Raw genomic sequence first — 12,784 nt, 5'->3', positions numbered from 1 at the left:
GTTCAAAGTTTCAACATTTATTTAAACATTCTTCTGAAACCTGTAGGCAGAGTATGCAAATTACATTATATACATCAAAAACCCAGTGGACCATAGGACTCAAAAGTTGGTCAACTAAAGAACGTATATAATAGCCAATAAACACAAGTAAATATGGTTGGCATCACTAGTCATTAGGGAAATATAAATCAAAACCATAGTAAGATAAAATTTCACACCCACTAGATGGCTAGAGTAAATAAGATGGATGATGATAAGTGTTAACAAAGATTTAGAGAAATTGAAACCCTCATACATTGCTAGTAATGTAAAATGGTACAGCCACTTTGTAAAACAGTATGCTGGTTCCTTAAAATGTTAAACATTGAGTACCATATGCCCCAGCAATTCTACTATGTATTCACCCAAGAGAAATGAAAGATATGTTTATAGCAAAACTTACGTGTGAGTGTTCATAGTAGCATCATTCAATACAGCCAAAAAGTGAGAACAGCGCAAATGTCCATCAACTGATGAGTGGTTAAACAAAAGGTGATTTATACAGTAGAATATTATTTGGCTATAAAAAAGAATGAAGACTACTAATGGGTATGGGCTTTCTTTCTGGGTTGAAGAAAATATATGGAAATAAATAGCTATGGTGGTTGCACAATTTTGGGACTATACTACAAACCATTGAATTGTATACTTTTAAAGGGTGACTTTTATGTTATATGAATTTTACCTGAATAACACTTTAAAACTTTTAATAAAAAAAAGAGAAATATTGATATATGCTATTTCATGAACGAACCTTGAACATGTTGCAAATAATAATTTACTGAGATCTTGAAAAAATATTTAAAAATATGTATTATTTGAAAATAAACCTTGAAAAAGATAATATGAGCTTATGTGTTAACATGAAACTAAGCTATGTGTGTATTAAAAATATATAAACTTAAACCCGAGATCTATCTTTAAACATGTTTAAGACACACTACCAACAACAAAAACACCATTAAGTTGGGCTCTTATTTCTTGGGTTTTGAAAGGGTAAAAGAGATTAGAAAGAAAAGACATAAGATTAGACTAGAGAAAATTAAAAATTTCTGTTATAAGACAATTATACTAAAATAAAAAGAGAAATAATATACTACAAAATATTTGCTTTTAAATAAGTTTTCTGAAACTTATATAAATGTTCGCTTAAACCTGGGGTATAAGTAACATCACAGGAAATTCACAGACTCCCACTTGAGGACTCTTCCCCAGGGTTTCGGACCCGGGGGAGTAGACCAAATGCCAAGCCGGGAGAAGAGTGGCGTATACATCAGGCTGCCCCTGCCACTGCTTCAAGCTGCCCCAAATCGCCTCTCTCTGGGAGGCCGGTCTTCCCAACCCACTGGGGCCCTGGTGCAGATTCCTCCCGAGCACTCCTCCCAGTCTTTAACTTTGCCTAACGTGTAGCTACTGCATGCCAACCACAAAGTTTTGGACTGCAAGTACCTGTGAGTCTTTGAAAACTTGCTCTGGGCTGCCGGTGTACAAAGGAGGCCGAAAGTGTTCATAGCTCCCAGGAGCAGCCCTCACCCGAGGGCTGCCAGGAGTCCGGCCTCCTCACCCCTCGGGTGGGATGATCCTGCCGCAAGCTCTGCACTGTCTCCCGGAGCTCCCTGGCGGGTTTGCAGCCTGATTGCCCACAATGAAGTGCATGGAAACACATCCTTCATGGCTCACTTCCTGCTCTTCGTTCCTGTTCTTCCTTACCCATGCTCCTAATAGGCTCCCTAATCGGCCACTTTGAAAACTACTTTCACTTATATCCTCGTCTCAGAGTTGACTTCTGTGGTAACCCAACCTAAGACATCTGCTCAAGAAATGGAAGACTTGGTCTGGTTCATTAAGTCATTTACGTAAAGTCTGATGTTTGCCAGGTTGTATGCTTGCTGCTGGGAAAACAGCATGAACACGACAAAGCCCCTGCCCTGACCCAGGTCTGTTAGAGGGGAATGCAGGCCATGAGGAAGCGGACAAGCAGTGAGAGAGCTTTGAAGGAAAAGAAGGCAGTGGGGGTAGTGAGGGACTTGAGGACAGGAGAGTATGGCTTTAGCTCCACAAGTCAAGAAACTTGACATTTGTTATACAAAAGGAATATACCTATTCCTGACATTTCAATTTTGGATTAAATCAAGCTTCGTCCAGGATGACCTAAGAATATATGATATTCTTCCCTGTAGTACCATGCATCATCATTTGAAAGTGCATAAATCTTCCTATGAAGACTTGAAGTCTTGGTTCTATATTAATTATATTTCCTGAGTCAAATTTGTGGTATATGAAATATTGTTACCAAATAAAGATAAGATATAGCTGACAAAATTGGTTTAGAAAGTTTCCTTCAGTAGAAGACTATTGGTGTCTAAATGGGAGTTACTTTTTAAGGGTGACACCCATTCATAATTCTCTGTTAGTTTTGTATAAAATAAAAACATTCTGATTACTTTCTATTTATTTTATATTGATAAATTGAGATAAGGCAAACAGGGGCAAACCCTTGTCTTAGGGTTGTTGTAAAAGTAAAAGGAGAAAAAAAGAAAAGGCAAACAGCTAACATTTCTTCCCATGATTTTAAACATCTGCTTAAACAGCAGATTTGTCAAGCAACTTCTCTGCACTTGGTAGTGAACTAGATAATTTTCTTATCTCAAATAAAGAGACATATAGATTTTAAGAAATAAAGTTAGCATTTACTGAACTATGAGGTATCCCAGGAATTTAAATTTTTAGACAGTGACAATGTCTAAATGATTTCATTTACACTGAGACCCATTTGTGCAACTATTATTTAGGTGAGAGCGTTGCTTTGCCTGAAGTCTTGCCCTGAGCTGCTGGTTAGGTGCCAGTGAACATGACATAGTCCCTGCTCTCATACACCTTACTTTCTAGTGGAGGAGACAGTCAATAAACAAACAGACAAATAAATAATTCCGAATAGTGGTAAGTGCTATGAATAAGGTAAACACAAGGGATTAGAGGGATGGGAGACAGATTTTTTAGATTGAATAGCCAAGGAAAGCCTTCTAGAGGAGGAACATTTAAGCAGAAGGTTGATTGACAGGAAGGGATCATCCATCTGGAAGAAACGATTTCTAGGCAGATGAATAGCAAATGTAGGAGCCTAAAGAAGAACAAGTTTGGTGAGTCTGAGGAATAGTCAGACTAGGGTGGTGGGAGAGAACAGTAGGAGATGAGGCTGAAAAGGTGATGGCTGGCTCATGCTGACCCATCTGCATTTTAATGACACGGCAAGTAACACAGGCAGGAGGCATTTAGTTAGAACAGACTGTAATCTCACCTGGTTTAAAACAAGAATATTTATAAAACCTTAGATTTACTGGTGCCAGACACTATGCTAAGCAATGTGCATGAGTCAGCTCAGATAATCCTCACAAACATGTAAGAGCTGGGCATTACTGTTACCCTTGTTTAATGGATTTAGACTTCAGGCTCAGTTGCCTAAGTTCACACAATCAGACTGGTGGCATGGCTGGAGTGAGAGCCTAGGGAGGCTGACCTGAAGGCAGACGCTTGGCTGGTTGATGGAGTCCTTTGTTGATGCATATCCTCTTGCTAGAGAGAGAAAAAAAAATCTATTGACAAAAGAGAGAAAGGGAAGAAGCGTTCAAATAAAGACCAGGAGTCAGTTTACCCTGATAGCTAATGACTTAAAAAGAACAACTCATCATTGTCAAAACAGAAACCATTATCTTTCGTTTATCCAGCTGTCACTACTAAACAAGGCCATATATCTAGACTGCCACATCTTGGAGGGCAAGAGAGGAACCATTTACATAGATACCCCGTGAATGTCACTCCCTAGAGTTGAGCAGTGCCCGGGCCGTGCAACACACACAGCCATGTCATTTCCGTTGCTGAACAAGGCCATTTATAGCCTATTCAGAACCAGTTTGCAGATTAGAGAAAAGCGCCCATTCCTGCACGACGATGCCGCCTACACCAGTGCCCTCCTTCAGCAGGCATCCTTGTGCAGGGCATATCTGCACAGTGAGTGGTACCTCGTGGCCTATTCCTGAGGATGTTTTGTAGCTGTTGGGCCTGGTGGTTATGCCTTAAGCCTGTGCTCTCAGGAGCATTTCTGGGATTTGTTTTGTGATGGCAATGATGGGATATGTACCTGGATATGGGTCATTCCACTGTCACTCCACACTGTTGCCTCTAGTGCAGAGCTCTGGCAGGAACTGTCTCTGGTGCTGGTCAGGTGTCTTTGACTTTCAGGCAGGCAAGTTCACAAGTCTGGTATGTTTGACTTCTCAGACTGGCAAACCTGCCAGCTGTGGTTTTCAAAGCCTGTGATTTCTTCCAGTCAGACAGCCGACCAGTGTGCTGGGCCTGTGCCGCACTGTCTGCTCTCTAGCTTGCATTGAAATCGAGCTGAGAGATGAGACAGCAGCTAAAGAAAGAACTTAGAGAGATATGTGCCCAATCTACTCTCTTTTAGCCTTAACCAAGTTTTGTCAATAGGCAGCTGCGTGTCTGGACTCATAACTCACCCATGGCCATCACTGAGTTACCATTTGGTATCATGGCCTTAGCGTTTATAGTGAGCAATGTTATGACAATTCTTATAAAATATATAATTTTTGCATTTGCTGAAAATTATTGAGAAGTTTATCCATTATATTGTTTAGCTGCCTTATGTTAGGTCCCAAATGAGAAACTTCCTTTGGAATTTAATTTGGGCGGAAGGGAGACCTCTTTGTTTCTTTAATTTATTCATTTGATAAGAAAAACCAGGAAGCTCAAACCCATATTGGTGTGCCATTTTCAGAATTATAATTGCACTGTGGTTAGGTATTTTTCTGTTACCTTGATGTTTTGCTTTATTCAACCTTATCACATGTATATCCTTTACTTTAAGTTATCCTAAGTTCATCCCATCCCCTTTATTGGGAAGGAGATAGCCTATAATATATTACATATATATATATTTTTACTGAAATGAAACTGTGGAAATCAATATAGATTTGTATCTATTAAATCTCAAATTATAAAGCCACTGAAACATAATGTGATTAATAATTTTAGTAAATATTCATTATAGGTTTCTTTTAAATGCTGAGTTCCCTTGTTACATTTACAGTAGTACTTCATTTATGTTCATTTATTCTGGTCTTACCTATTTCATAATGTGCTTTACTTTGCTTAATATGTGATGTAATATGCCCATTGTTACTTTATTTGGTTATCGACTAAGTCGATGTATCACTCACTGCACAGTTGCAGGCAAATACGAATTTATGGTGCTATGTTGCCATTTGTTATCACTTTATATCTCTCTTTCTTGCTCTTCCCACTGTCAGCGTCATGCTTCTCATCTACCTCCTTACTAATCAAAGAGTGGTTCTAGCATGGGCATCACCTCTGAGCTTGTTAGAAATGTCGAAGCTCATACCCTGCCTCAGACCTACTGAATCTGAACCTGGAGTTTGACAGGACCCCCAGGTGATGCATATCACAGTAAAGTGTTGTGAGAAGAGCTGTTCTGTATTGTTGCAGTAGCTTGCTAACCTGCCACACCACATCTCCCTTTCTCCTTCGTAGCCTTTTTTCTGAAACATAGTTACAAGGATGTTATTGCCCTGTTGCCTCTGTAGGGCGTAAGGATTTCCTTATTTACTAAGCATTGGGTGTTTTGTTAAAAACACAGATTGCCAGGCCTTTTCGATGGGTCTTTGGTGGGACCTGGGAATCTATTATTGTTAACAAGCACCTGAAGAGATCCTGATGCTCGGGCAAATTTAGGAAGCACTGGTTCCATGATATAAATCACCTTTCTCAGCATAGCCTTCAGACTTTCCTCAGTGTGTGGCCTTTGCCCATTTCCCTTTCCTTCTCTCCCTGAGACCCAGCCCTCACCAAACTTTTTCTCAATACAAGCAGAATTTCTACATTTTAGAGTCTTTGCTAACTCTTCCATGTGATATACACACCTTGACCACCAACTTTGGGCTATATGTGCTAGGATCCTTCCTGGCCTTGCTCATATACCACTTCTTTGGTGAGCCACTAGCTCATTCTCTTGGTCAGAACTGAGGCCTTTCTATTTCTTGCAACCATCACTGTTTGCTTTTCTCATCTAATACCTATTCCATTCAGTTTAAAATTATCATCGTTTGTGCCCCACTAGCCTAGTAAGGTCCTTTGAGAACATGTGTGATTTATCTTTGTACTGTTTCTACCTCTATCCTAACTCCTAGCTTATCACCGAACTTTCCCATTATGACGCTCTTAAATATATATTGAATCGAATGGAAATATACCTCTGAGAGATCATATCCCATTGAGCATTATTTATTAATGGTCTCTAAAACCACAAATAATTTGAAATAAACAACAGACTATGTGGAGTGTCAGATGCTTACTAGATTTTTTTTTAAGGGAGATTTTACTAATAAACATATTTGCTTCTTCTATGATAGTTTATTTAGCAAACATCAACCCATTTCGTTTTTCCAACAGCTGGGGCTCCTGCTATACAACCTGCGAGTGCTACCTGACAATATCAGGGGCATTTGTCCAGGCTTTATCATTAGTGTTTAAAAAACTAATGTTATTTGGAGTTGCTTGGTGCCAATACTTCTTAGAAAAACATAATAGAAAGGTTTGGGGTAGTTTTTGGTTTGTTTCACAGTGATTAAAAAAATAAATCCCCCATGTAAAAAATAAAATTACGAATAAAATTATGCTCACCATCTGCTAGTTGTTTTCTTCAGACTTGTCATATAATTTATTCTTTTTGTTTAAGTAATTCAGTGCAACTTAAATCCTTATTATCTTCTCACAGGTGGTTGATAGTGAAAGACTCCTTTTTGCTTTATATGAAACCGGACAGTGGTGCTATTGCCTTCGTCCTGCTGGTGGATAAAGAATTCAGAATTAAGGTGGGGAGGAAGGAAACAGAGACGAAATATGGACTCCGAATTGATAACCTTTCAAGGTAGACATTTCAAATATTTTTAAAAGAGTAAATATTTTTTGGTAAAAAGCATTTTTACCAAAAACCCTGAAAAACAAAGTTTTTCTCTCAACCTTAAATGAAGAAGGATGTAAAACAAATGTTTGAAAATTTTTATTTAGAACTCATTCTCAATTAAAAGTAATGAAACTACTTTTTCCTTGTAATAAATTTTTAAGAATAGACTATCTATGTGCAACAGTCAGAATAAACTATCTTGTGTGTTGATATGTGCCTACCTTAACAAAATTGACTACTCAATACCATTTTGTGAAACAGATAAGTTAAGGAGTCATAGTTCATATATTTAAAAAATAAAATTTTACTTTATGAATTGATATCCTTTAATTAACAAGACACTTAAACAGTGATTTGATTTAGAAAAATTCTGTTTACAGACAGATTTTAAGAAAGATACCTTGAAAGGATACTCAAGTATACATTCACTATAGATTTTATTAGTGAGTATGTATATGTTGATGTATATGTTTTTTTTTTTTTTTCTGGAAGATTGTAGTTATACAATATCTGTGTGTGTTTCTCTCTATATGCATTTGTCTCTATAAAGTTCATCCTCATGTTACGTTGACTGATGTGTGTGTGTGTGTATATATATATATATCTTTGCTAATATACATTTGCATGTGTGTGCGTGAGTACATAAAAAGATTTGGAGCTTCCTTATCAATGAACCTTCCTCTGACAATGGAAGGTTCAGGATTGGTTATTAGAAATGCAGGGGTGCTGCCCTTAAAGCTTCCTCCTGGTACTGCATTTTTGTTTTATGGAGGGCTATAGAAATCAGGCCACAATTGTCACTGGTCCCTACAACAGATCCCTGAACCAGTCTTTGGGATCTGGGGGCCGGAATGTGCCATTTTAATTGGCCCTGGTGGCCTCAGAGTAGGGAAGGGATCAGGATGGTGTTTCCAGAAGTGAAGGGAATGGGCACCACAAGGCAGCACAAAAGGAAATGACCTCTACAGGAGCCCACAACTCTAACACTGAGACACAGACCTCACCTTATACCTCTTCTGTGATCCTCCTCACAGCCTCGCGCAGCTCCAGGCCTATAGAAAGTACCTTCACACATGTTTGCATGAATGAATAAGTAACCTGAACACTTATCTTTGGTTCATTGATTATATTTTTAAATCTTTCCAAGAGTTTTTAGAAGTCTGCTTTTTTGATATAAGTAAGATGCTGTTTGCTTAAAAATTTTTTAACTTATGTCTGCACTACCAAAACGAAACTGGGCATGTTTAATCCTTAAATTAAGAGACAGAATACTGAGTGATCATTCTTTTCCACATTTCACTTTTCTTTGAAGGACACTTATTTTAAAATGCAACAGCTATAGACATGCTCGGTGGTGGGCAGGGGCTATAGAAGAATTCATCCAGAAACATGGTGCCAACTTTCTCAAAGATCATCGATTTGGGTCATATGCTGCTGTCCAAGAGAACTCTTTAGCCAAATGGTAAGATTTTTTTTGCTCTAAGACTGTTAGAGTAATCATAGCACCTAACATTACAGTGGTCTAAATTCACAGGGAATTAGTTTTCAAAGCTGTGGAAAGATAAAATGCTTTATCCTTAACAAAGGCCTTTCTTTATTGAACTACCTGAGTATCAATTAGTTTTCTAGTTTTTGTTTTCAAGAGTTTTTACAGTGAGCTTTAGATAGCTAGCTTTAGATTTTGAAGTTTGATTTTGAAAGCTAACTTTATACATTGTCTTAAGTCAATTCAAAAGAATTTACTTGCTAGATATTTCTTTAAAAAAAAAAAAATCATGCTTAGCATGTTTTTCTATCCCTGGATTGGAAACTGGTCTGTTTTCTGTCTCAGAAGAACAACCGTGTTTGAGTTCAACAGGAGGGGAGAATTCAGCTGACCCCATACGATAATGAGACCAATCAATTTGTTGTTCTCTCAGCAGAAACAAACTGGCTGCTTACCTACTTATTCTACCTTCCTGTGTAACAGGTGGAAGATTGTATTTTCTGTTCTTTTTTTCCCAGTTACACAAAGTAAATTGGTGGCCGTGTAGGGACTCTGGGCAGTGGCTTCCATCTTTAGCTTTGCCATAAGATATGTGTCTTTTCTTTTTTGTTTTTGTAAAATAAAAATGAAAAAAACCTGTCTTCCAGGTATGTTAATGCCAAAGGATATTTTGAAGATGTTGCAAATGCAATGGAAGAGGCAGAAGAAGAAATTTTTATCACAGATTGGTGGTTAGTATTCATCCTTGGGGATTGCGTGGGTGGGGGGTCTCTGTGTTTAAGAATGTACTACAGTGTTGTGTTGTTCCAGCTTCATAAGTCATGAAGACTAGCCGTAGCTGCAGGTGATTTGGCCAGAGTCTTGACCAGTTATCTCTAATAGCCAGTGAAAGGTCTTTTCAAAATACTAGGCATCCAAATATTTCTTAAAATATTTAGCTCGAACAATTTTGTATTTGTCTTTCTGTTTGGAAGCAGACATCTATTATTCATGTTAGTAAAGGTTATGTTGCAAAGCAAATATAGTGGTAGAGATAATGCAAAATAATCTTCCTTGGATGGTCTTCCTCATTTTGGTATGTTTGTCACCAGGTCTAGTGAATATACTTTTTCTGAATTGTCCCTTTGAAATTAGAATGTTTCCATTTGCTCATTAATGTTAAAATGTCCTTGGTAATGACTAAGCCTGGTGAGCTTTTTTGGAGATACAGCAGGTTTCAACTTTCTGACCCCCTTTAAAAACATCCATGAGCATTAGGATACTTATTAAAACCCAAGAAATCTTATATCTAAAACTCATTCAGCTACTAGGAAATCTTACTCCTGGAGTTAGGGTAGGCTTTGTAGTTGGACTTTAGTTTCATTTACCCATCTGCCTGGACAGTTAAAAACCATTACAGATGCCAGCACTGACTACGATGGAGATGAAAATGTTTAAAATGTGTTTTCCTTCTAAGAACTTAGTTGCTTGAAATGCCCCTATATTTCTCTATCCTGTTTCTTTCTGCATACTGCCTTATATATGAACTGGAAAAATGTCATCAAAATTTATCTCCTTCTCATTCTAGATTTTTTAGGGGTGGCAGAGGGAGAATAGTTAATAATGTGAACTCGTTTTCTTTTCTTTTGCGTTACTGATATGAAGCGTATTCTCGGGCATGCTTTTTCAACCAGGGACCTACTGGCATTTTGGGCCAGATGACTCTTCGTTGTGGAGTATTGTTCTGTGCATCATAAGGTGTTTAGTACCATCAGTATCCCTGGCTTTTATCCATTAAATGCCAATAGCAAGATCCTAGTGATGATAACCAAAATGTCTTCAGACACTGCCAGATGTCCCCTGGAGGCAAAGTCTCTCTTGGTTACAGTCATTATCTAGAGCAATAGATAAGGTATGTGGTGACCAGCACATCTACAAATCAATTTATTCTCATGTTTATGGAGGACTTTAATCTCGACCTTTACATTCTTACCAAATTTATCTCTTCAGTCAGTTATGAGGAATAAAATAAAGTTTCCAACTTAGGCACTATTTATTTGGTTGAATACTTTCTAAATACTTATGAAAATAAATGTAAGTTTAGTGTTGTACTATATGTCTTTAAAATATTTCTGGAAGTTTGATGAAGTCATGAGAGAGAATGAAAATAGTTTTTCCATTGAGCCCAGGTTTTTCTGTTTTATGCAAGAAAATAATATTCCCTTTGAAGATTCTGAACACTAAAATACAGACTCACATATAAACATCTAAAGAGATGGAACCCTGAATGCTTTCTACTGTCATAAAAATGAATCAAGTTATTTCTTTTTCCTGACTAAGATAACATCTTATTACAACACTCTCTTTGAAATAAAAGCTTTGCAGTAACTTCCCTCATAACAAGTCAAGAAAATTCTTGTCATGCAAGTATATTGTGAAAGAGTATTCAAAAACTTAACCAAACCCTGTTAATTTTGATCTGAAAGAGTGATAATAAGCATAGATAGAAAATGTGCATGCCCCTTAGAAACTTCTAATGCAATTCAAGAGACATCATATATTAAGTGAAAATGATGTTAATGTGTTTCCAACACAATTATTATGCAAGCACAGGCAAATATAGTGAAAGGAGAAACAACTTGGGACCTAGAAATGCTTTGTTCCTTTGTTCATTAATTTTACTACCTAGTCATTCATTTGTAAGTTTGTTCACTCATTCATTTTCCAGAGCTATTTAGTGAGCCCACACTCTGTGACAGGTATTGAACCAGGCCATGTACTTATAAAGATGAGTGGGAAGCAGCCCCTACCCTGGAACAATCTAGAGTCGGGAAGTCATACATAAAACAGTGGATTGAGGAAAACTCAGTGAGGAGGATCACCGTAGCAGAAGGCCTGATGGGAGCACAGAGGAAGGGGTGGTAGCTGAGCCTGCAGGAGGGGGCTGTGGAAGCTTCACGGAAAAGAATGCTGGCCTGGGTCCCAGCCATGGAGTTGGCTAGATGAAGACATGTGAATGTTTTAGGTAAAGGGATAGCCAGGACCAAGGCATAGAGGTGTGAGAGAGCACAGCAATCTTGGAGGAGGGTAGAGGTTATACACAGCTGAAGCATAGTATTCGTAGGGATGGTGGTTGGAGATGACACTCAAAAGATGAGTTAGGACCAAATTGTGAATGCAGTGGGCGAGCTGCTCAGGAGTTTGCAGTTAATCCTTTGAACATTGGGAACCACGTTCCCCCATTCCCACGTTCCCAGTGTGGGCTTTTTGATCAAATGTGTTTTCTGAAAAAGACCACTCTGGTAATAGTACAGAAGTTGAATTGAACAGTGGTTGTCGAGGCCATTTAGCAAGCTATTGTGGTGGTACAGGAGAGAAATGGTGAAGGTCTCCGCACAGACCACTTTAGGAGCCTATTAGTAACTTGGAGCAAGTTGCGTTGACTTTTCCAAAGTGTAGTTTCTAGGGCATAGTTGAAGTAACATTAACAATAATAGCTACTATTTGTCGAATTCTTACTAGATGCCAAGACCGTGATATAGAGGAGTCAAGTGAGAGTTAACGAGGCAGATTAGGGAACTGCCCACAATCACACAGTTAGGACATGCCGGTGCTGGCTTGGATCCAAGTGTGTCTGCTCCAGGGCCTGCATATCATGGGGCCGCCTCTCAGAGGAAGGGCACTGCCTGCTGTCTGAAGTTCTTGTTAGCTCTGAGGTTCTTTAAGAGAAGATTAAAGTGTTTTTAAGGTTCCGGATAGAGTAGTAATCAGATTAGAGTAGATTTATTCAGGAGAAATTTTCTGAAGCAGTAAATCCTAAAGTAGGCTGTCAAGTTAGAAGAGAGAATGATTTCTTAACCAGCTCAGACTATCTGTGAATTCAGGAGATGAGTACAATCTAGCTAGATATTTAAAGTACTAAAAGAGGTAGTGTCTTTATAAACACCAGTGAGTATTTATCACTTGTCTATCTGGATCAACCAGAAGAACATGTATTTTAGGTCTTTCTGGGCTTGCTACTATTTCACATCACCCGTGAACTAAATATCCAGTGTTTGCTGGAGTGAGTCCTAAAATGAGGTAGGAGACCAAGATGAGACTTCCAGCTCCATTGATAAGTTGCTGCAACTTAGGACAGACCAAAAAGCATGGCTTAGCTCAGCTTTCCTCTTGATGATGGTGGTTCTGATTAGCACTGTCCAACAAGGATGTGTGGAGCAAGTATGTTAGTTTTTGTCCAGACTGGTTCTCTGTCTGGCCTTTCGAGGGGTGGGTGTGGTGGG

The 12,784-nt window shown here is 38.4% G+C and overlaps 1 protein-coding gene across 6 annotated transcripts in view; it reads left to right on the top strand.

Annotated features, from left to right (window-relative positions):
* PLD1 (phospholipase D1) overlaps nucleotides 1-12,784 on the top strand; it is a 175,835-nt gene that overhangs the window by 81,533 nt on the left and 81,518 nt on the right. For all 6 annotated transcript variants that reach the window (XM_036218563.1, XM_036218566.1, XM_036218560.1 and 3 more), the window contains exons 9-11: nucleotides 6,848-7,000; nucleotides 8,349-8,498; nucleotides 9,170-9,253. In XM_036218563.1, the coding sequence (XP_036074456.1) occupies nucleotides 6,848-7,000; nucleotides 8,349-8,498; nucleotides 9,170-9,253 (387 nt within the window). The remainder of the gene's footprint in view (nucleotides 1-6,847; nucleotides 7,001-8,348; nucleotides 8,499-9,169; nucleotides 9,254-12,784) is intronic.

This window comes from Rousettus aegyptiacus, unplaced genomic scaffold (genome assembly GCF_014176215.1).
Source record: "Rousettus aegyptiacus isolate mRouAeg1 unplaced genomic scaffold, mRouAeg1.p scaffold_m13_p_4, whole genome shotgun sequence".
Taxonomy (NCBI): domain Eukaryota; kingdom Metazoa; phylum Chordata; class Mammalia; order Chiroptera; family Pteropodidae; genus Rousettus; species Rousettus aegyptiacus.
Note: the sequence above shows the minus strand (reverse complement) of the source record. Positions and strands in the feature narration are given on the sequence as shown.